This window comes from Rhipicephalus sanguineus, chromosome 4 (assembly GCF_013339695.2).
Source record: "Rhipicephalus sanguineus isolate Rsan-2018 chromosome 4, BIME_Rsan_1.4, whole genome shotgun sequence".
In the NCBI taxonomy this organism is placed as follows: domain Eukaryota; kingdom Metazoa; phylum Arthropoda; class Arachnida; order Ixodida; family Ixodidae; genus Rhipicephalus; species Rhipicephalus sanguineus.
The window spans coordinates 17,490,212-17,512,323 of record NC_051179.1 but is presented as its reverse complement, the minus strand read 5'-3'; the positions used below and the strand labels follow the sequence as shown (position 1 = coordinate 17,512,323).

At 44.0% G+C, this 22,112-nt stretch overlaps 1 protein-coding gene across 7 annotated transcripts in view; it reads left to right on the top strand.

The window, feature by feature from the left end:
• Positions 1–22,112, top strand: part of LOC119389507 (ubiquitin carboxyl-terminal hydrolase 32-like) — a 214,190-nt gene that overhangs the window by 5,287 nt on the left and 186,791 nt on the right. For 5 of the 7 annotated variants that reach the window (XM_049414445.1, XM_049414448.1, XM_049414444.1 and 2 more), the window contains exons 3-13: positions 2,368–2,473; positions 3,076–3,197; positions 4,899–5,058; positions 13,116–13,247; positions 13,722–13,829; positions 14,552–14,661; positions 17,276–17,296; positions 17,405–17,488; positions 17,845–17,928; positions 18,046–18,107; positions 19,577–19,682. In XM_049414445.1, coding sequence (XP_049270402.1) covers positions 2,368–2,473; positions 3,076–3,197; positions 4,899–5,058; positions 13,116–13,247; positions 13,722–13,829; positions 14,552–14,661; positions 17,276–17,296; positions 17,405–17,488; positions 17,845–17,928; positions 18,046–18,107; positions 19,577–19,682 — 1,095 coding nt within the window. Of the gene's footprint in view, positions 1–2,367; positions 2,474–3,075; positions 3,198–4,898; positions 5,059–13,115; positions 13,248–13,721; positions 13,830–14,551; positions 14,662–17,275; positions 17,297–17,403; positions 17,489–17,844; positions 17,929–18,045; positions 18,108–19,576; positions 19,683–22,112 lie in introns of all 7 variants that reach the window. The other 2 variants (XM_049414447.1, XM_049414446.1) reach the window with 2 other exon arrangements.

Below are 22,112 nucleotides of genomic sequence, written 5' to 3'. Positions count from 1 at the left end.
AGCGGTCACGGTCACTATTGGTTGAAAATTTCAGGGCTGTTGCAAAGGAGGCTTCAGTACCTGAAGAGTGTTATCACAATGGCTGCAAAACATATGTGCCAGTCTCGCACAGTTATTGAGACTTGCTTTCTTTGAGATTATCTGGCGGCTTTTACTGCATGCGGCACGTACCACATTATACGACCTTTTCTCCCTTTTACTGTGTGAAGGTCTTGTCTTATCGCGGTTGCCTGCCCACGTAAAGGTTTTTTTGTCTTGCATGCGCAAATTCCTATGTAGCCTTATCTTTTCTTCAGTGGATGTAGTCTTGCATTTTTTCTATAACAAAACTATTGCATACAGTTTAAGATTGTGTCATTCATTGAAATATTTTGACCCCTGTATTTATTTTTCTTGTATTTACAGCCATTGCCCTTGTAGTAACTTTTATTAGCTAGGTAAGAAATGAATACATATGAGGTAATAAATAAGCATGATGTGGTAGTAATGTGCTGTAAGGTTCTAATGAAGATATTTTTGGAGCTTTCCTATATATAACCCTGTGGGCAACATTGTAAACCCCTTATGGCATGAATTATGATGCACTGTCTGCAAGTGCATCAAATTTGCACAGCATAATTCCAAGGCACTCAATATTAGATTCCAACAAATAAATGAAGGAATGTGTTTTGTGTGAGTTTCAGTAATTGATGTTAATTAGCATGTAATTAAATATCTAACTATTCTGTAATCAGTCAGCTGCTTCAATTCTTGCATAAAAAGAATCAAATGTTAGGCCCAAATGCATGCCCAGTTTAATTTTTTGTTGTATTCGTTTTGAGCAAAGAAAAATAATACTCTTGATCTTGGTTCTGGAACACGGCATGTCAAATGATCATCGAACATGGTAATGTCTCCAACAAAGTTATCCTCTGTAGCAATACGCAGCACAATGAAGTTAAATGATCACTAATTCTCCACTCAGGAAGCCTACACAAAATATGCACACTGCATTTCAAGCCATTTGAAGTAACACGCGGTGCGTGACGCGCCGCTGAAGGGGATAAGAGCAGGGCTTACTGCACATTTTTATATCTTGACTTTCACACAACAGAGATGAGTATTTGTCTTCGTCATTCTTGCACAGACGGCTAACAAGTGCAGCTTGTTCTAGCTTGCAAAGCAACTTGTGCTAACGGTATTTATAGGCCAACTGCAATGAAACTCAGGACCTTGTAAAAAGCCTGGTATATGTAGATAGTGTAGGTGCAGGAAGGCTCTGTGCAAAATGCGACGTTTTGAATACAAGCAGGAGTGTCACAAGAACCTCACCAAAATAGGCATTTTTAATACCTATTCTGGAAAAAAGGTGAAGACTAAGAAAAAGCCATTACCACTCGTCAGGAGCAACACGTGATGCAGAATGCTCGACGCGTGACTTAGATTAACAGCTCCTCTGCAAGGCTTGTGAGATTAGGTGGTGCTCATAATTGCCTGCAGTGCACTGAAACGTCTTGTAGGTAGTGTGCAGGGACTCAAGCGTATGGTAGCAAAAACTGCCAGGTGCACAGGTCTTCTTGGTTGTTGTTAAAGCTACTAACAAGAAAATAACAGCTATCAGTCCTGTGGCTTTGCCAAGACTTGTCAGCAGTGCAGGCTACTATTTTATGACAAATTGAGCCAGAGTGGAATTTCGTTGCAATTTGCCTTCAATAAATGGTAGTAATGACTCTCTCAATGGACTTAAGTGGATGAAAATTGTATCTGTGAACCTCCTGCATGATTATTACGTTAATTACTGCAGCCCTTTTGATGACTTAGTCTAGAATGCTGTTTTATAAACTTGTGTGTTGTCTTGGGGATATGGTTCCTAATGTATAAATACAGCTTCCCCCACTCCCCTTAAGAAATATGAGTGTCTTGTTTAATGTTAAAATTTTTTTGACGGTTGGCGTTAGTTGTCGAGTAACATACCCATTACAGTGGTTGTGGTCTTCTGGTTGAGAGCTACACTATTGCGCTTATTAAAAGGAAACCGTAATGTCAATGTTGAACAGAGATGTTTTACATACATATATTGTGGCACTTATTCATCTCCATCGAGTGTGTCTTTTTCATGTGCAGTGCGCAACCTGGTAACCTTGTGAAGCCAGAATTATGGTTTATAAACTTTCTAATAAGGCGGCAATAGGGGCAATCATGTCCTTTCACTGGTTCCTTTCGCGGCAGCATCCTGTGCTGCAGGCTTTTCAGTGAAATGTGATCGAAAGCCATTTGACGTTTCTACACTTTTCTCAGTGCAGTCATTTATTTTTAGTCATTGTGCGTAGCTGAGGAGCTTTTCCAACTCTTCACTGAGGTTCCGCATTCATTCTTGTCTGTGTCCAGCACATCTTCCAGGCATGTGGTGGCACGAGCAAGGGCATCACGTTCAAGGACCTACTCTGCGGCCTGGTGCTGCTCACACGAGGCACCCGCGAGGAGCGCATCCGATGTGTGTACCACTGCACCACTTCCTACCAAATTTGCTCTCATAGCCTGCCTTCGTTTCGTAGTTTACCCCTCTGGCTTCCTGTATTCAACCTCTCCCTTATCACTGCTTGGTTTCGATCATTCCTTCTTTTATTGTGTTTCATACACGCATTGTCTTATGACCCACCCATCCTGCGCTGTTTTGCTGGACTAACATATTTGCTAGCTCTTTGTTCCATTCTTTTTCTTTCCGAATTCCCGAACACTGCTTTTCTCTCTTCATTCGACATGCTTGAGACCACTTTATCTCTTTCACAGTTGATGCCTGTCGGGATACTGCATCACCATCTTCTGTTCAAGCTTGCCAATCACTTCATGCGTTAAATGGCTTAGCTTAGTGCCTACACTTAATGTGAATGGTCTCGGTGCAACGTTCCGGTTACTGCATGTCAAAACTGGTAGGGAGAAGCATGCTGGCTGCACATCCTTTCTAGCCTTGTCATTTTTTAGGGAGGAGAAGCACAAAGGTTTGAGTGCTTGCTGGAAAGGTGGCAATGTGTACATGGTTCCTGGTGTTCCCCCCTCTACCCCCTTCCCCCACCTTTGTCTCTGTTGTGTTTGCAGTTATTTTCAACCTGTATGCAAACGAAGGAGGCACACACATCCACAAAAATGACATGATCAAGCTGGTGCTTGCCTGCGATGGCGGTTTCATTCCAGAGGCGGTGGCTGACTGCTTTCTAGAGGTGTGGCACTTGTCTCTCTTCTTCTCTAGTGTGTTGTGGCTCTTGGCAAGGGTTTTTTTTGGGGGGGGCTTGGTTCAGTGTTGTCACACAGTGACAAGTCTCCTCATTGTGATGTTGGGCTTTGAATATTTGCTCTGGTTTGTACAGCTCGTACAGTGTGGGATTCTGGTAAACAAAGGCAACAATTAGAGAGATTAGATGTTTAAATTGTACACCGAATGTAGAGGATGTTGAAGGGATCGCGGTGTGTTGCCTTCTGTGCACTCATTTTCCTGACCAGCTTTTAGATGAGGTAAACAGTGCAGATTAGCTTGCTAGTTACATGAGTGATCTATGAAATCACTGAGCAGTGGCACGTAATTTATTTTATTTGCTGTAAACAAGCAGTCTCAGCAGTTGCAGTATACCGTCTGACGAGATTACTGCAGAGACAAATACCTAATTGTGACTGTACATAAAGTTTTGCTGAAGATAAAAAACATTGTGGATTTTATTGGCCGTGATGGTATGTGAAAAGCAACGAGTTTCACGTTTAGAAAATTAGGAGTCTTAGTGAGATTCTTAGATTCTGGAGCACTGACATATTATCAGTCTAAATTTCCTGTTCTCGTACACTTCTAAGACTCATTTTTCTGTGACAAGATCTTTCTGAGAAATATCAGTTGGCACGATTAGGTTCTGATGCAGTTTTCAAATGAAACTAGCCTTCCATTCTTTCATTCTTTTGTTTTATTGTTGTTGTTTGGTGTTTATTCAAGGGTGTGCTTAAGCGTTAGCTATTTCCAGCAGCACCACGACATGGATAATGCAGAATCAAGGGGAAAGAAAAAGCGCAACAGGTGCTTCGAGTATGGGTAATTAGTGAGAACCAGGGCTGTGTTGCTGCTGTTCTTGTTTATTGTCATGTCTATTCGTTGTACGTCTACTAAAATGGGTTTGTGCCTGAGGCTTGATCTCATTACAATAAAAGCTAAAGAAGGGAAAGATGGAAGCTTGCGATGAAAAAAATCCATAAACAAGGGGTGGGTGCTCTAGCCCACGTTTCGACTAGTTGACATGTCTTCTTCATGGCTGGAACACTGAGCTTGTCATTGAAGAAGCCTTGAAGAAGACAAGTCCACTTGTTGAAACGTTGGCTCGAGCACCCACCCCCTGTTTACAGATTTTTTCATTACAATGTAAGCTGTACCACATTTGCTTGCCACCATTTATAGAGATTGCATGTACGTACCTACCTGGGTGCGTACTAGGGTACACATCAATTTTAGTGTTTCAAGTTCAGGATAGCAGTCAAAATAGAGATGCTTTCAAACAGAAAAAGGCTGTTTACATTATGTGTAGACACTTCGCATTGAATTTCAGCAGCAAGTGCAGTGCTGCTGCCACAGATATACATCCTTTTATTAATGCTCTGTTTAGTGAACATTTCAGTATGTTTTAGGAATATGGACAAATTTTTCTCATGACGGCTTGCGATATATATTTGACGGCCTTTTTTACAGACTTGTATCAGACCTTTTTGTTTGAGTATTGTGCTCCTTGTTGGGAGCCAAAACTTTTTTAGTAAGTTGGTGCTTGTGTCAGTGTTGTTAACGTGCCTATAAATTTTGTCTTTTCTTGCTTTCAGTCGTGCTTGCTGATGTAAAAGTGCAGCGTTGAGCTGTGTTACGTATATCTTTGCAATTTGTTTTTTCTACCCAGAGTGAGAAAGTGACCTTTGAGGAGTTCCAGGAATGGCTTGAGCAGCACCCAGACGCCACCTCCCTCACCAGATGGCTCCTGAACGAACCATCATCGGTGACCCTATCAAACGACCTGGAGACGCCTACCTTCTACCAGACACTGGCTGGAGTTACTCACCGTGAGTGGCTGCATCGAAGAGACCTTTCTCTTTTTGTCAATATACAGTAAACTCTCGTTAAACAGAACCTCAAGGGACCAGGAAAATGTGTTCCATTTAAGGGGAGACACTGGTCTGGGAGGCGGAAAAATTTTGAAAAAAACAATTTTCTGAAATATTTTTTTTGATAATCTAGAAGGTCTAAAAAAGTAATTTCCAAAATATTACAGACATGTAATGGATACTTGTCGAGTTATTTGGTCTTGAAGTCAGTTTCATGACCATTTTTGCTGGCCAAAGCACCTCAAAAAGTCCCATTCAATAGCACACCTTGCAGGAACCACATTAAGTAGCACAGCCATTTTGGTTTCATTTGAAACACACACTTTTCTATTAGCTGTTCCTAGCACAAGAACGCTTTTCATCTAGCAGAGGCAAAGCCATTGCGCTTTAAAAAAAAAAAAAAGTGCTCGCACAGCATTGGTGCATTTCGATCCCACGGGGTAAATTATTCCTTCCATCTTGGATGCTTGAGGATGCTTCTGCTAGACAGTGATGCATCGTCGCATTGTCCGCCATTTTGCGGAGATGCCTAACTGATGACAGTGCAATGGCAGGCAGTCGTTAGAAGTTCAGAATTGCTCGTACATTCGGGAGGAAGTGATATCGGCAGCTGCAAGAATGCAGCATATCACCAGCGAGACCAGAGTGAAAAGAAACCATACTAAGAAGAATAATCATGACTATGTTCCTGGTGGCTTCTACTATCCTAAGAACACCAATTCATGCCTCTTCCAGTTCAAAATAAGTGGCCACCATGTTTCTAAACTTCTTTTCTCATTTTCTCAAAACCACATTTTTCATCACATTATAGGCTGTTGCCCACAATATCTTTTGATGTAGCGGTCAGATTTTGATAATTTTTGCGGTATTTGAAAGCTTATGCATTGATTAGTGCAAGAAAACCAAGAAATTACAACATTTTTATTAATAACTGTGATTTAATTAGCAGTAAAATTAAGCAACAGTTTCTGATTTCTCATTAGTGTACTTGTTAAGGCCATAACTTTTGAATGCATACAGCTAAAAATTAAGTTATGGTTATGTTGCACTCTCTGGTCTTTATAGGATGCAGTGATATCAAATTCATAAAGGTATTTTGTGAGAAAACCGTCAAAAGTCTGGACAGAATGCAAGTGCATGGAACAGTCAATATCTTACAATCTGTGCACGATAGACAAAAAGTAATTGCATATTTGTTTTCAGCAGTCGAAAATACATATTGTGTGTAAATTTCAGCCAGAAATACTAAAAATTGAGACAAGCAGTTTTCAGACCAGTGTCTCCCCTTAAGGGGGGACGCGGCTTTCGTACCGCGTAAAATGGCAAAAAAAATCGATTTTTTGAAAATCACATTTTCAGTTTCTGTAGCCCTTTTTATATCCGATTCCAAAACATCTTCACCGAAAACCGCATAGAAGAGCTATAAAAAATTGTTGCGCCTGGCGAGGTGGAAAAAATTATTGGGGAAATCGCAAAAAAACACTGATTTTCAAAAAATTATAGCTACGCAACGACACCACCGGGCGCCGATATCTTGGGCTCATCGGAAAGCGCATTTCTCCGTCTTCAAATTCCCCGCAGCTGGCTCCTCCATTCGAAAACAAGCGCACAAAAAGCGAATGTTCGAGGGTCGTTTCGAGCCCTCCGATTGGCCGCGTCTGCCATGTTGCCCCAGCGCGCCTCGCCATTGGTCCGATGCTCGCTCCGGGAGATCGTTGTCTGCAGCTCGTGCGTCTCACGGCTGTCGAAAGTCGCGCTACCAGCGCTACTTTGTGGCGTATTCGCACTCGCTCGGTGTTCACGGCTCGTCGATCACTTTGAATAGAACTACGTTTTAGTTTGGAGCTGCTAGCTGAAGCTCGGTGGGATTATGATGGCGCGCCGCACTCGTCGAACATCGCAAACGCGCGTCTCGGACCGACTCTCTAGCGTTGACTCGTCGGATCCGTGGTTGGAGGTTCTGCTTATGAGCACTTCGGACGTTGTGACGAAGATGATCGCAGGACGACTCTTTGTACTCGCGACCACGCATTACGTACTTTGAAACATCGGGCACCGCGGCCGGCGCGTCTACTGCTCGGAGCCGTCACTAGGCCTAACTCCACTTACGGCGCCGGCACGCGAGACGAACGCGAACTTTCCGGGCAAGAACAACGCGTTAGCGGACTCGCGTCAGTGTGCTTCGTGCTTCTTAGCAAGCAACGAAGCGCTTTGCCCGCCAGCTCCTCGGTACAGCGGATGGTCATTTTACGCATCGGCAGCGGACCCCACGGCCAAGCTCGTCGCGCAGCGGGCGTGCGTCGGCGTCCCGAAATGCGAGGCCAAACGCGTTGCGCGCCTATTTTTCGTCGCCGCACCTAGGCATATTGCGCATCGTCACCGAATGCCGCCACCCAGCACATCGCGTGCCGACTTCCCGGACTATGCGGCCGAGCCCTTAGAGGTGAAATAAAGCACTGGTGATGCAATTTAGGCGCGCTTGAGGCCGTGCTTGGTATCGCCGTAAGCGCTCATGAATCATCTGAAAAAGTAAAAGCCTCGCAGATAACCGTGTCCGCGACCGGGTGAATGATGAAGCGCATCGCAGGCGAGGTTTACAAATTAGCTTGAGTGAAACTGGGAGATGAATTCATATCTTTCCAATTCGCGTCTTGAATAAACTGCTAAGAAATTCCTATTCCACCAATGTCTTGGCCATAACTGCCTGTTATTTAGGAGGAAGGGATAGGTTGTCATGATGAGAGCCACTCTTAGTATCCTATAAAAATGATTCAATGATCAATTGCAATCAAGACTGTTAATTATGTCAGTGATAGCATGAATACAAGAAAGCTGGCAAATCATCATAGTACATGGCCTAATTGCATTACAATATCTTGTTTTTTGTCATGCTTATTACACCACTTCATAACTTCGTTTAAAATCCATGCTACATGTTCTTTATATATCAGAAAAGGATTTTAAGAAAAAAGAAAGAAAACAAAGGCACAACAGATGAAAGGCCACATGTGCAGAAGGTTCAATGTTATAAAACACACCAAAGATCACAATCTTCTTGTGTTTTAGAGAAGCGAGGCACTTTAAACTAAAGACAGGGCACTCAAGAAACTGCACATCACGAAGGACTCAAAAGATTACGACCCCAGTGCCTTTTGATGAAGTAATACCGTTGGTACAACTTTAAAAGCCGTTTTCTCAAAATGACTTTTCTTGCTTCCTGCTTCGCTTGTTCCGCTGATTTCTCAGTGACTGCTGGGTCTATTTCAGTTCCGTTTTTTGTTCTATATTCCTTGGAGCACAGTTCAGGGCGTGACATTCTTGCTTTTTCAGTATGGCCTTTTGATAATTAGCTATTTGACGAGTTGCACAAAGCCTCGATGCCTGTTGCACAGTCACCTCATGAAAAATGTGAACTAAAAAAAATTTTGTTGCAAATAACAAAATCTAAGAATATCATGCCCGCAATCAGACATCTTAGAATGCATAGCACTTTGAACGAGTTTTCTATCGCATTTTTTAAGCGAGTCAGACTCGGAACAAGAGCAGAAGGTGAAATATATTGTACATCAAAAAGTTGTAAAGATATATTCATATATTCATGAAATTTCTACAGTAGCATTAAAAAAACATTTCAAATAAGTGTGCCAATTTTCATCAAAATCCATGAAGAAATAAGAAAGTTGGTACCGAAAGCCACGTCCCCCCTTAAGGGGAGACACTGGTCTCGAAATGAAAAGTTTTATTATTGGAGATATTGTAATGAAATTGGGTGTGTATATGTATTTCTTCGTCCTGATTTCAAAAATATAATTAGTTTTCATGTACTTCAATTAGTTATCAAATTGTGAGAGCATAAGTGAAATCTAATTAGGTAATTTCTTACGGGTCATTAAGACACTTTCCCTCAGTATTTTTAAGTTCTGTTTAAGATGCAGCTGTAGCCAAAGACCTGCCATGTGGAGCTATGCTATTTATATTGTCACTGAGATATATCATCATATAAGAACTTTCAATTGTATTGACACTGTGTAATCTTGAAATGCAATTAGCTCACATTATTGTTCACAAAATTTCATATGTTCATCTTAGCCACAAAAAAATAGCATAGCTCCACAGTCCTATTTCTTACGAATTCAACGGTATAAAATTTATCAAAATTACCTTACAAAAACATAATGAAAAGATCCGTAAGGCTGGTCAAGTTGGCAAAAAATGTGAAGCTGAGAAAATCGCGTTTGAAGTTTGACACGCACTGTATAAATTTATGAAAGGAACCTTTAACCATAAATTTTATTCACATGTTCCCCATCTGTTTCCCTTCAAAACAAAACAGAAAGTGTCTTGTTCCACCCAAGGAATCATATCTAAAAAAATTTTCCAATGTGTAAAGCATGATCAAAACCCCACCATGACAAGCGGCTGGGGGGTTCTGGAAAAGCCATGGGGTATGAGGCTCAAGCGACTGGCTGCTCATGTCTTTTCAGTCTTTAGGAAGAACCTTCTAGATGTTAGGCAGCATGTTACCCTGGGTAATAGGCTGCTATGCTTGAGAGAATACCTTCAAAGTAGTCCAGGACTGTAATCTTCAGTTGCACCCGTTTTGTGTCGCCTTGCAAGAGTTTTTTGTGTTGGTGCTCTTCAGATGAGTTGCATTTGCCTTGCGTAAACGCAGAGAGTCTTTTTCTAGGCTTCGTCGAACAAGGCAATCCCCAGCAACATAGCCCAAACTTGCAGCAATGGACTCATTGGTTGCCCTTCTTCCTTGGTTGTAGATGGCAACAGCCTCAGCGGCAGCTCGCTTCACACTTTCCAGCGAAGCGTTCCCATTCTTTGAAGTTTGGGTCCAGATGACTGAATGAAGACTCTCACTCGCGTTCTGGGTCTTCCCTTCACAGCACCGTGCCAGCAGGCTCTCATCACTGAGCCTCGCAAAGACTGGCTCCAGAGCAGCCACAACACAAGACGGCAGGGCATTCTTGTGTGAAGGTGGACTCTCCCCATTGGCCAAGGCTCTATTGTACTTGCACCAAGAGCTAGCACCCTCGGGGCACTTTGAGTGCTTTGGTGCATCATCTGTCGATGTCATGTGCAGCAGTGTAGCTTCGACTGCCCTCTTCATAGCTGGCACGTCATTGATATTGCTCCTCAGGGCATATCCGTAGTAATTCGCGATCTTCTTGATCTTCTCTTGTGTGAGCTTTCCTCTACCCCCAAGAGACTCACCCTGAGCCTTCTTTTTGTCCACAATGTTCCGTAAAGCTGCACCCATTCGCTTGTGGACATGGTTGATGCAGTCCTTTTTGTCTATTTGGATAAAGCCGTACACCTCGGCTTCGGACAAGGCATGAAAAGTGCGGCTGTCTCCATCAGAGAGCACAGTCGTGTAGCGCAGACCATGCTTGGCCCAGGACCTCTGAAACATGGTCAGCGCAGCCTCTACTTCCATGCGGCCAGAGTTGCATTCGATGTTTCGTTGGCACTCGTGGGTTGCCAGCCATTCGGTGTACCCTTCGTCTTGCGGCTGTGGTCCCAGGGCACAGCCGAGACAAAAGTTTGAGTAAACAACATGGTCAATTACAAGGCCAGTGTAGAGCTCAATGATGCAGCCCACACCTATGTGTGAGCTCCGACCTCGCGTCATCCATGAGCCGTCAAACACAACATCGATGTTCCCTATGGGGTTCAAGAAGTCTGTATACAGCTCTTTTATTACTGCCACACTAGCAGCTTCACTTTCAGTCGCTGTGTTTTCGCAGGCTTTCACTAAACTTTTTAGGTGTCCCTGAAACGTCTTGTGGTGCAAGCCTCGGTGCGAAAGGTTCATACACGCACAAAAGTCTGAAAGGGCAGTAACACCTTTGCCTATCATCTGTATCCCCTTCATGGCCCTCATGTTGACTTCGAAGGGAGTGATGGTGGCAGTTCCGCTCACTCTCGGAGAAGAAAATTGCTTCTTCTCGAAATCACAACTGCTGCAAGAAAAAATAAGCTTTACCGCAAGGCCGTACTCCTTGTCCGTTGCCTTCCTCACGCTGAGACTTTTTGCGTCACATTTGTCGCACTTCGCTTGTGCAAAAAAGTTATTCAAAACTTTCATATCGACGAGCAAAAAATCGGTCCCGGAGTCACCGGTCTGGCACTCCGCGCTGACTCCAAGAAGGTCGAACTTGCGCTGGGTAGCCGACTTTCCAGACAGAACGGTCTTCGTTTGCGCCGATCTCTCAACTCGCTGCGCCTGCTCCGCCGTTGAGTAGTACGCGGCATCAACCCGAAGTGTTTCGTTAGTCGAACTTGGTCCCACGGTGTCGTCAGTTGAAGTTCCCGGCAGATCCAAAGGGTCCGGCCGCGACTCCAACTCCGCTGCCGACGGTGCACTTGTAGCCGGCGCCTTCTTGTTCCAAGCCCGTTTTTTGCGGCTTCCAAAAGCTCGTTGCGTCGATGGTTTCAGACGAGAGTCTCCAGGCATCTCGATCGCGTGGAAAAACTACCGGCACAAAGTGGAAACACGGTCCGTCGAGAAACACGCACGATCGCCAAAGCAGGCGCACACAAACGGACAGCCACGGCGGAGAACCCAACACAAAGAAAAAAAATTGACGTGTCGGTCGCGCCAGCCAATGGGAGACTCGGAAAGGCGCGCTTGAAAAGCGCGCCGTGTGAGAGCCAATCAGTGGCCTGGAAACGACCTTGAGAAAACCCGCGACGGCGGCCGTTCTGCTTGAGCGACGCCATTTTGAGATGGCGCAAAATGTGCACAAAGAAAACAGCTTCAAATCTAGCCCAAGATGGCGGCGCTCGGCCCGCTGCCATAGAGTTTCCTAAAATGACCTAGAGGGAACTCTGGCGCTGCGATCGTTCAGCCACCATGGGAATGATGGGTAGTACACGGATTTGCCTAGTCTTCGTGCTTGTGGGCTTCGAACGCACTTGTGGCTTTGTTTATTGCTATGTTCAGGTTTTCTTTCGGATAAAAGAATGGATCGTTGTGAACTTCGTGACCAGATTTGAATCGGTGAGCCTAAAGAAGTTAAAGTGGTAAAGTGAAACTGCTGATTTTTACTGAACTTCGTTTTGCGACAAAGCGGATGCAGGCGACGCGGAGCCAAACGGAGCCGAAAGAACGAAGTTTAGACAAATCCGTGTACTACCCGTGATTCCCATGCTGGCTGAAGCGCGATGCATTGCAGCTCCCATAGACACTAGCGCCAGAGTTCCCTCTAGTAAGTATTGTAGGAAACTCTATGCCCGCTGCAACGCTCATGGCGCGCGCGGGAAGTTCGAACAAATTTCGTCCTTTTGGGGACATTTTAGTGCTGCCGGGGTGCTTTGAAAGCCGATTTTATCGCGTTTCCCGACCGAATTTAGCGTTAGCAATTTGAGAGTAGGTGCTCAGAAGTACAAACGCCTCGAAAATAAGCTTTGCGAAAAATCGATTTTTTGACCATTTGTGGCCGTTCCAAGACCCGCGTCTCCCCTTAAGAGGCGCAAGGGTGCAGAATCCAAGTATGAAACCAATCATATAAAGGGCATTCGTTTCGTTTAAGCAGAGATTGCATTTAAGGGATTTTCATTTACTGAGAGCCTACTGTATACAGTAGAATATCTTCAGATGGAACCTGAAGGGTATGGGAATGTATGGTCCATTTGAGAGGAGTTTCACCTACTGAGAAATATGTGTTGGCGCGCAGCACCCGAGTACAAAACCATCCAAACTACAGTTGAACCCCTTTATAAGAGACATACACCAGGGAGCAGTTCATGTTCGTTATATGAGCGATCTCCTATAAGCAGGGTACCACGTTCTAATTTTCTGATAACCCCTATTTCAATGTGTGCACACTGGTGTCTCTTATACCCACATGTCTCTTATATCAATGTCTCTTGTAAAGGGGTTCAACTGATTGCCATGGAACAGAAGTTCTTACAAGACCAGCATCAGTTGTGTTTTGTCACTTTGCCTCACTTGCTGTGAAATGTGTTGTTTTTGCATTGTTTTTGCATGCCCTGCTGTGCAGTGGAAGAGACGGACATCATAGAGCTGGAGAAGCGCTACTGGCAGCTCAAGACTCAGTCTCGGACGGGGCGCTTTGACCTTGAAATGCTGGGGCCACTCATTTCACCACCTGTGCCTCCTGTTCTTTGCCAAGGTACCCAATTGCTTGTCCTTCGGCTCATTTTATTCTATGCCATAGGCTTGACCACTAAGCAGTAGTCAACTAGCAACACATAAGCCCCCCTGATCAGCACAGTCACCCCTGAAGAAGAGACCAAGCCGGTCTCAAAACGTCGGGTTTCCTCCAAGAATTTGTGGCTGGAGGTATTTCAACTTCTTAATGGATGGCATCGTACTGTAAAAACCAGAATGTAGGTCAACCTCTCCACTTACAAGTACTGATAATCTCTAAAAAAATTGCCAAAGCTAACCAAGCTAACCATGAACACAAAATGGTGCTATTGCAGGACAAAGGCAAGAAAAAATGGCATATGCTGAAATACATTTTATGAAAGTAATGCTATGACGAATGTTTTCTAACACACTAAGATTTTGCTGGATGGAGGTGAATTGAAGTTCTTGGTACTGCCTAGGTATGGGTGACTGCAGCTGCATGTTTTGTCTCCAGGGATATTCAATGCCTTTGATGAGAACAGGGACAACCACATCGACTTCAAGGAGATGGCCTGTGGCGTTTCCGCATGCTGCAGGGGACCACTCACCGAGAGGCAAAAATGTGAGCTACGAAGTTGATTTTCTTCTAAACTGTGTACGAAACTCGTGGGTTGCAATGCTAGGTGCTTTTGGCTTGTCTGGGGCCACAATAGAGCTATTTCTTTCTCTCTCTCACTTGCTTCATGAATGAAATAGAGGCAAGCATGCTTCCATTATGGGTGTCATTTTCTCTCTTGTAAGTTACCTTGTAGTGGTAGCCGTTGCTTACCTTTAATATGGATTTGGCTTTCTTTTTGTATTTGTATGCGACACACTCGTAGTAAAGCGCTGGTAATGTCTCATTTCGTGACATGCAAATACGTATTGCGCTTCCTTGTGGTGGTTGCGGAAGCCATCATGGCGTGGTGTCAACCGGTTCCCACCTATGACATTCCTACCCATTCTTCTCCCTCATGAGCCTTATCATGTCATGTGGTCACACCACTTGTTCATCACGCATGGATTTTTTAAACTAGGGCACAACTCACGAGGCCGTCTCCTGCAAGCCGAAGTAGACTGGTTTTGGCAATCCATTTCCACATCTCTGAAAAAAAAAAAAAAAAAAGGAATGCTATTAGAAAGAAGTGTAGTTATTCTTTCACATGCTAATGCTATCTGTTGCCACTGGCAGTTGAGCGCGTTGCTTGGGTGCCATAACCATGAGGAATCTGTCTTTTCTTTCTTTTTTTTCCCTCCCAATTGTTGTGCCGGGAAGATAAGCCTTTCATTTTTGATGCTGTGCAGTCTGCTTCAAGGTGTTTGACCAGGACATGGATGGCATGCTTTCGCGGGAAGAGGTGGGAAACATGCTGAATCTCCTGCTGGTGCTCCACCAGGAAGAAAGAACTGATGAGGTGGGCACTTGGGTCTTTTGTGTGGAAGGATGTTGCTATTATATCGAGCAATGTGGAAGGGCAGGAAACCTAATTTTAGCATTGCAGCTTGTGAATACTCTGCCCTGTGTCTGCAGAGCACTAATCATCATGGCTCTGCTAATCCATGCACCACTACTGTGCAGCTAGTCCTAGGCAGTATGCCGTCGCAGCCATTAAGCAGTGTGTATGAACTTGAAATTTTCTTGGCTTTTGCTCTTGTGATCCTGAAAGTTCTTCAGAATGCCGTGGAAGTTTTCAGTGATTCTTTTATTGTGCTCTTTACCATAGCTGGCAGACAAGTACTGTTTGCCAGGCAGATGGAAAGTTTACATAGAGAGGCCGCATAGATGGTGTGCCATTGAAGATTAAGCATTGCCCATTCGAACTGTACTGCCTAGAAAAACATTCTCATTGTAATTTACTTTATTTGCACTATCGCCTAGGTTCTCTTTCGTCGCGTAAGTTGCACATTTTGCAGTTCACAAATGTGTGCCCTCATGCAACTGAACCGTTAGCTTTCTCTCAGAGCTTACTTGTTCTGTACCTGAGCTTATCTCGTGTGCTAAATTACGCAATCAAGGGGGCATGCTAAGAGCAGGAAATCGGGTGCACTCTTGCAGATTAGTGAGAAATAAGTGCGAAGAGCCACAGCTGCTTTGCTTCAGTTTCAGTTTGTTTCACATTCAGTTTGTTTTGAATATTCATCATATTGAATAAGATTATGATTGTACTTTTATTAAATTTTTTTTAATATTTAGAGTTTTAATAAATTATATAGCAGTGGTGTGCACGTATCAAATTTTTCGAATACGAATCTAACACAAAAGCACAGCTTTGAATATAGAGTGGAATCCCGAATAATCAAGACAGGTGCTTTTCTCACCAGTACTCTCTCATTTTATCATACATTTATTTTGAAAACAGCACGCTTGTGATATATTAGCACATTTTGGCACATTTTACATATTACATTTTAAAAGTTGCTATACGTTGCGCTATAATCTGCTCTAATGCAGAAACAATTTTGAAATGTGGGCTACAGTCGACGTCCGATTTCCCGGACGCCCGAAATTCCGGACATGCCTGATTTCCCGGACTCATCTGTGGCACCGTCAAGTTCCCCGTAGAGTCAATGTATTAAAAAGTCCGAAATTCCGGACGCTTATAGCCTTCGCCATCCGATTTCCCGGACTTTTCACTGTTAACCGCCGACCCAAAGTCACCACCGACGCCGCCATTTTGGTTGTTTTCATTTTCATATCCTTGAACCCACCATACTCGCATCGCAGGTGTGGCCAGCAGCACCGCCGCACCGCGCCACGGCTGCCGTAACCTCGAAACCGCACGTGTCAATCCGTTGCCAGCCGTAGCTTAGCCAAGCCAAACCTCACTGTGTTCGTTCACGTGTTGTTTTGTCAGCTGTGCCAGCTCTGCGGTCGTGTCTGCGGTTTATCGTTTGCTGCTGCGCGCTACCTTCAGTGATCACGTTTCCCGACCTTCAGCATCCACCGAGTTCCTAGCTGTTTCGTGCTGCGCTTTTCGTCGAGCGGATTCGCCGTTTACAGCAGTGGCAGCGACTGCTCCTTCGTCTTCGTCCGCGCCTTCGAAGCGCACAAAGCCACCTCGTAGGCTCACGATGACGAACTGCCATCCGTGGACGTTGCCTTCGACGATCTGCGCGCTGGCGGCGTGTTGATTCCAGCCGAGATAACCCTTGAGGGCTTCGCCGACGCTGACAAAGACCTCAAGCTATGTGCGGAGTTGACCGATGACGAAATCATTCATCAAGTTACGGAGGATTCTGATGACTCCGACACCGAGAACGAAGAGCCAGCTCCTACACAGCCAACGAGTTCGGAGTTGACGCGAGCACTGATGACACTGTCATTGGTGTACAGCGGCAACATGACGTTGACTGAAATTGAGGCAGACATAATCGCGGGCAAGCGGACCGTGCAAAAGAAAATAAGCGACTTCTTTGCGCCCAAGTGCTGACCTATGAGGTAGTGTGGGCCACGTCGTATTTTTTTTTTATAAACGCCTCTTTTCAGAGCCACCTAAACGATGCATTGGCTGAATTGCTATGGGAATCTTGTACTCCGGCTGTGACCCTCTCCGTCAGCGAAAAATACCTACCAAAAAGGCGCGTTTTCACGTGCATTCGTTTTTCTGGACTGCCCGATTTTCCGGACGTTTTCGCGGTCTCTTGAGGGTCCGGGAAATCGGACGTCGACTGTATAAGCAGTCTTCCCCTTGAGGTGTGGATTCACGGCAGTGTGGCTCACGCTGCTGGGAAACCAATTTTTTAAGTGGGTTATACATGGGAAAGTGTTTATATTTGTTACTTTTGAATACAGATATTCGAGCCGCAGCGAATATTTATTATCATAATATGTGTTTGAAAACATCGAACAATGGCTCAAGCCTAGACGAGTGTTAAATTGGTGAGCTTTCACTGTATCGGTAGATAGTGCGATTCCACATTGTCAGGTGGAAAGAGCAGATTGGTGCGCACTCATGTGCTGTTTTGCATCATACTCCTGTAGTGAACAATAAATTAATTTATTATTATATTGACTTGCACTTTGGCCAGTTTCAGATGAGATATCTTGAAGTAAGTTTTTAATGTTTTTGTCATTAAAAATATTGTTTGGGTTTTCAAGTGCTTTCTTTTTAAATGTGGAGTACTGCAGCAGCATTATGTATGTAATTCTCTCTTCAGCTGTTCCACTTGCAAATGACTCCTGCAAAGGCAGACGTGGAGCCGATGATTGATGAAGTCTTTGACAAGCATGACCCTAGCAAGGTTTGTTCTTCTCTGGTTTTGAATGCTGCTGCCAGTTTTTGCTTATTGGCTTTATGCAGTGAATGCAGCTTCATATTCATTGGTTTTTTTTGTTTTTAGTTGTAAATTGTTCTGTACTTAATGATATGCTGTAGATAAGACATGCCTTGCAGCATATTGAGTGACTGATTACATATACAAGAGCACTGCCATGCATTGCATGAGTAAGCTTCACATCTTTTAACTACTTCTGTAGCACTTGAAAATCATGTGCACCTGTATGACATGCAACTCCTTTTTACTAAATTTTTGTTCACTTTATACGTGGCATGCTGATTTTTCTGTGTGCATTTGTATCTTTTTGTGTGCATCAACAGACCGGTTTCATTACCCTGGACGAGTACCTTGTATGGACCGTCGGCAACAACCTTACCATCAGCTTGCTCAACCTAATGTTTCAAGTGAGTTCAGTCAGATGGCTTTGTTTCTTTAAAATTTGCATGCAGTTCAACTGCAATGACAGGATATAGGAAAATAGCGTTCATCTCCTACGTGCGTGCACTTTTGTCATCTCCCAGGTGTGCCATGTTGTGTTTGGGCTGCGACCATCTTCGAGGGAGGAGGAAGGCGACATCATCAGGTATGCCTACATTGTTCATAGCACTGTACATTGGACTTACAAATTTCTGTAACCGTAACAAAATTCTGAAGCATGTATCAATAGAAAGGCTTTATGTAGTAGTTTCTGGAAAGGGTAGCGCTTGTTTAGCCTGCTGGATAGCGAAACTGCCGAGCCCATTGTAAGTTGAGCATTGACACCGTAGGTTCACGTAACCAGACTTATTTTTCACCCACGAGAACAGAACACCTCTCAACATCGTAGATTGAAAAACTGGTCACAACTACACTCTATCACTTTTTCATTTCTTTTTTCATTGCCACATGCCACAATATATCAGCAGTGATAATGGAAGTAATTTCCTTGAAAATTAAATGTAACTTGTATGCTGCTTTTTCCTGCGTACAAGATCGGTGCCACTTGTTGAGCGTTGCCTTAGCAAGGGTGCATGATCACTTGTTCATTTACTTTTTTTTAATTTATTGGAATATCAATTGTAGGGACACACAAGGCAATAATATTTTGTGACTCTTGCCATGATGTTTCATATACAGTCCAGGTGGGGTTAGATCACATAATGCTCTGTGCAAAGTATGCTGTGGTTGAGCCAAGAAGGAGAGAAGGTGGCTTGGTGCTCACCGTCTTTCAGTGTGTGGCGTGGCATGGGGGGTTTGTGGTTGAGTGTACATCTCCCACAGGCTGGCTGTGGCAGCCGTGCTATCTCTTTCATGTGGCTAAGTGCACAGGCAACCAAATTCCCTTTCTTGGAAGCATTGTGTGGTTGGTGCGCAGACTAGGCAAGTCGATGTGGCCGGTGGCTTCACGTGTAGTACTGTCTTCCCGCACAACTAATGTTGGATGTTATGTTATCTCATTTATGGAGTTGCATTGAAGCAAGAGGTGGCACAGCGCGTTTGCTTACCTATGGCCACGCTGCTCATTGTGCCATTGTTATGTCAGTGACTGTTTGCGATCATTGAGCAAAATCTATTCATGCTTACCTGTTCTCATATGACTCCATGTTTGCTGATGAGTAAAAAGTGCTTTACCGCAATATACGCCTGTAACACTTCTGGCAGCACTCCTCGTAACACTGGTGTTGTGAGACACCTGTTATAATGTTTAGAGCATGTCTTGTTCCTAGCAGGTGTTGCCTTGAATGCTGCATCGTGCCTACGTGTTGTATCCACATATAGGTTGGAGCACTGTGCAGGGCGTTCAAACGATTCTGAACCTTTCTATCTCTATCAGTGCTTTGCTCTTTGAGCAAAACTGGCAGAATGTTTCCTTTAATTTTTACGTTATGAATAAAAGATGCTGCTATGAATCATACACACTCCTAGATTACTCTGTTACTGCTGCACGCATTGAAAATAAAACACAAATTCACAAGTACTGGTACACAAAAGCAAGATGTTGTGCTGTTCTTTGTCTTTATATTTCAGGCTTGTTTCCTGGCGTTTTCTGCATAGCCTATTCTTAATTTTCAGGAGTTGGCTCAGAAGGGAAGAACAAAGGGGTCTGAAGCCCGGCCACATGCTCTACCTCATTTCAATGGACTGGTGGAAGTCGTGGAACGACTATGTTGACTGCAAGGTAAGTGCTGATGAATAATTGTTGGTTTCACTTCGTTCTTATTTGTTATTCAGTCGTCCGTGGGTGCTCTCTAGAATTTATACTTACTAAAATCTTGGCTTGTAGGAAGCAGCTTACTTTTCTATCCACAATTACAAAATGTGAAGCTAAGATTTCACTGGCTGTGGCAGCTTATAGTTGTAGAGTAGCATAAGGATTCAGTTCCTGGCTACGACATCTGCGTGCCCAATTGGGGTGGAATGCAAAAATGTACGCATGCTGAGCTTTCAGTGTAGCACACACCAAGTAATCAAAACCATGCTGGAAGACGATACTACTACTGTAAAATCTCGAGCAAGCACCCCCTCCTCCCCCCAACGGTGAAGGCTAATTCGACAAGATTTGGAAGGGGGGGGGGGGGGCTTGCTCGGTCATGGATCAAAATTGAAGAAGGTTGGAAGAGCTGCTAAGAATAAAGAATGCACACCTGTGCTTCTATCAAAATGCTTTATTGGATACGCATGCATTCACTGTTTTCATTCGCCCTCATCTGGCGAATAAAAGCAGTGATCGAAACAGTGAAAATGGTGGGAGGAGGGAAGAGGCCGAATATTTGAAATCTCTCGAAGAAGGGAGGGGCGGGGGCGCTTGCTCGAGATTTTACTGTATGCTCTGAACTGGCTCTAAAGCGTAATGAAATGTACCCTAATGCTTTTCTGCTTGCACATTTCACATCGAATATGCTGCAGATATGCTATCGGGAATATCGGTGAGTATCGGGAATACCTTGAAAAAAAAATCAGTGAAGTCATGCGGAGCATAGGAGACATTATTTGTAGTTTTTCGTTGTAGTGGGTAGTAATTGTGACATGATTGGAAAGGAATTAAAGTGTACAAAAAAAAATCCACAGCATATCCACGGGGTGAATGATGATGAGTGGAGCGAAGCTCCGGAGGGAATCATCGGTAGACCGTGAATACTCAGAGTAATTCGCCCAGTATATGATCAGTAAACACGTGAGAAACACCGTGTATATATTAAACATCAAACTTCTATTGTACTGTTGGTTTACGTGGTCCCTTCATTACAACGGTCCCCCCAGCATACGTCGCCGCACTAAATCGATTTCCTTCCACCAATGACACGCGCCATATGTGAATCTTCCGTGAATTCTGCCCAGTACATCATCAACGACGGGAGATTGGGCGCGTTTATACTAAAGGGTCAACGAGAGTCATGGCGACTTGCAGCTCACTTTAATTTTACATGTACGCTGTGAATTTTTATTGTTTAATCACGCACAGGAGAAATCTCACACAGGCACTACCTTGGAGGTCAAAATCCAGTGCCTATATATATGGGGTGGTCAGTGAACGGTTGTGCAGTGCGAGCAGTCGGTTTTTTCAATCAAGAAACTCGCTAGCAGACGCTGCCTGCGTCGGCCTCGCGAGGCGAGAGGAGGGGGGGGGGGGGAGGGATTAGAGCACGCATCTGCAACGCAGCGAGCGCCTCCGTGCCATGTAGGGATCTTTCTGAGAACTAAAGGTGGCTACGACAGTGCCATATAGTGAACTAGTGAGAACTAGAGGTGGCTACCTACTACTACTTCTACTGCTACTACTACATACTACAGAGGAGGGACAGACCCATACCCAAAGGAGCTTCGCCCCTAAAAATCTTGCCATCAGTAGGGACCGAACCTACAACCTTCCAATAACGTGTCTGATGCTCTACAGTTATCGAAAGTTGTAGGTTCAGTCCCTCATGATGGAAAGTTGTTTTTTCGCACACTTAAATTTCTTTTCATTGATGTCATAGTTACTACACTACAGTTAAAACTGCAAGTCATAACCCCTATGCTTTCCATAGCTTTATTACCCGTTGGCTTCATTAGGATGTGTTTAAGGGGGGACATGGTACCTGGGGCTATCTTGTTCATTTTGTGACCAGATTCAATTAAAAAGCACAGATATATATGTATTTCTTCGTGCTGATTTTAAAAGTGCAGTAATTTTTCTTTGACTCAATTAATTATTGAGGGGAAAGCAGAATAAGAATCGAACTGCTGTAAGCAGTTTTCAAATCCAACAACAATTAACAATTTAGCAGCCCACTGAAATTTAGCATTTACAGTACAGCTACTAACGATCAAGAACACAGGCAGTTTAAAAAATTATAGCAGAAGAAAAGAAGGAATTTTCTTGCAGCATTTCAAGCTTTATGCATTTAGCTTCGTACAGCAAAAAACGTTACAGCTGTAGCTATTCTAGAGCTTGAGCAATAGTTGCACCAAACAAGCAGGGTGAGTAAGAGCTTGTTTTGAGAAAATGCAAGAAAACAGATAAAGCTCATTTTGAACCACATGTAATAGAAGATATCGAAATATTTTTGTTGGATGATTAGTCTCCACCAGGGACATAACCTGCATGCCTACTGCTGCAGCACACGTC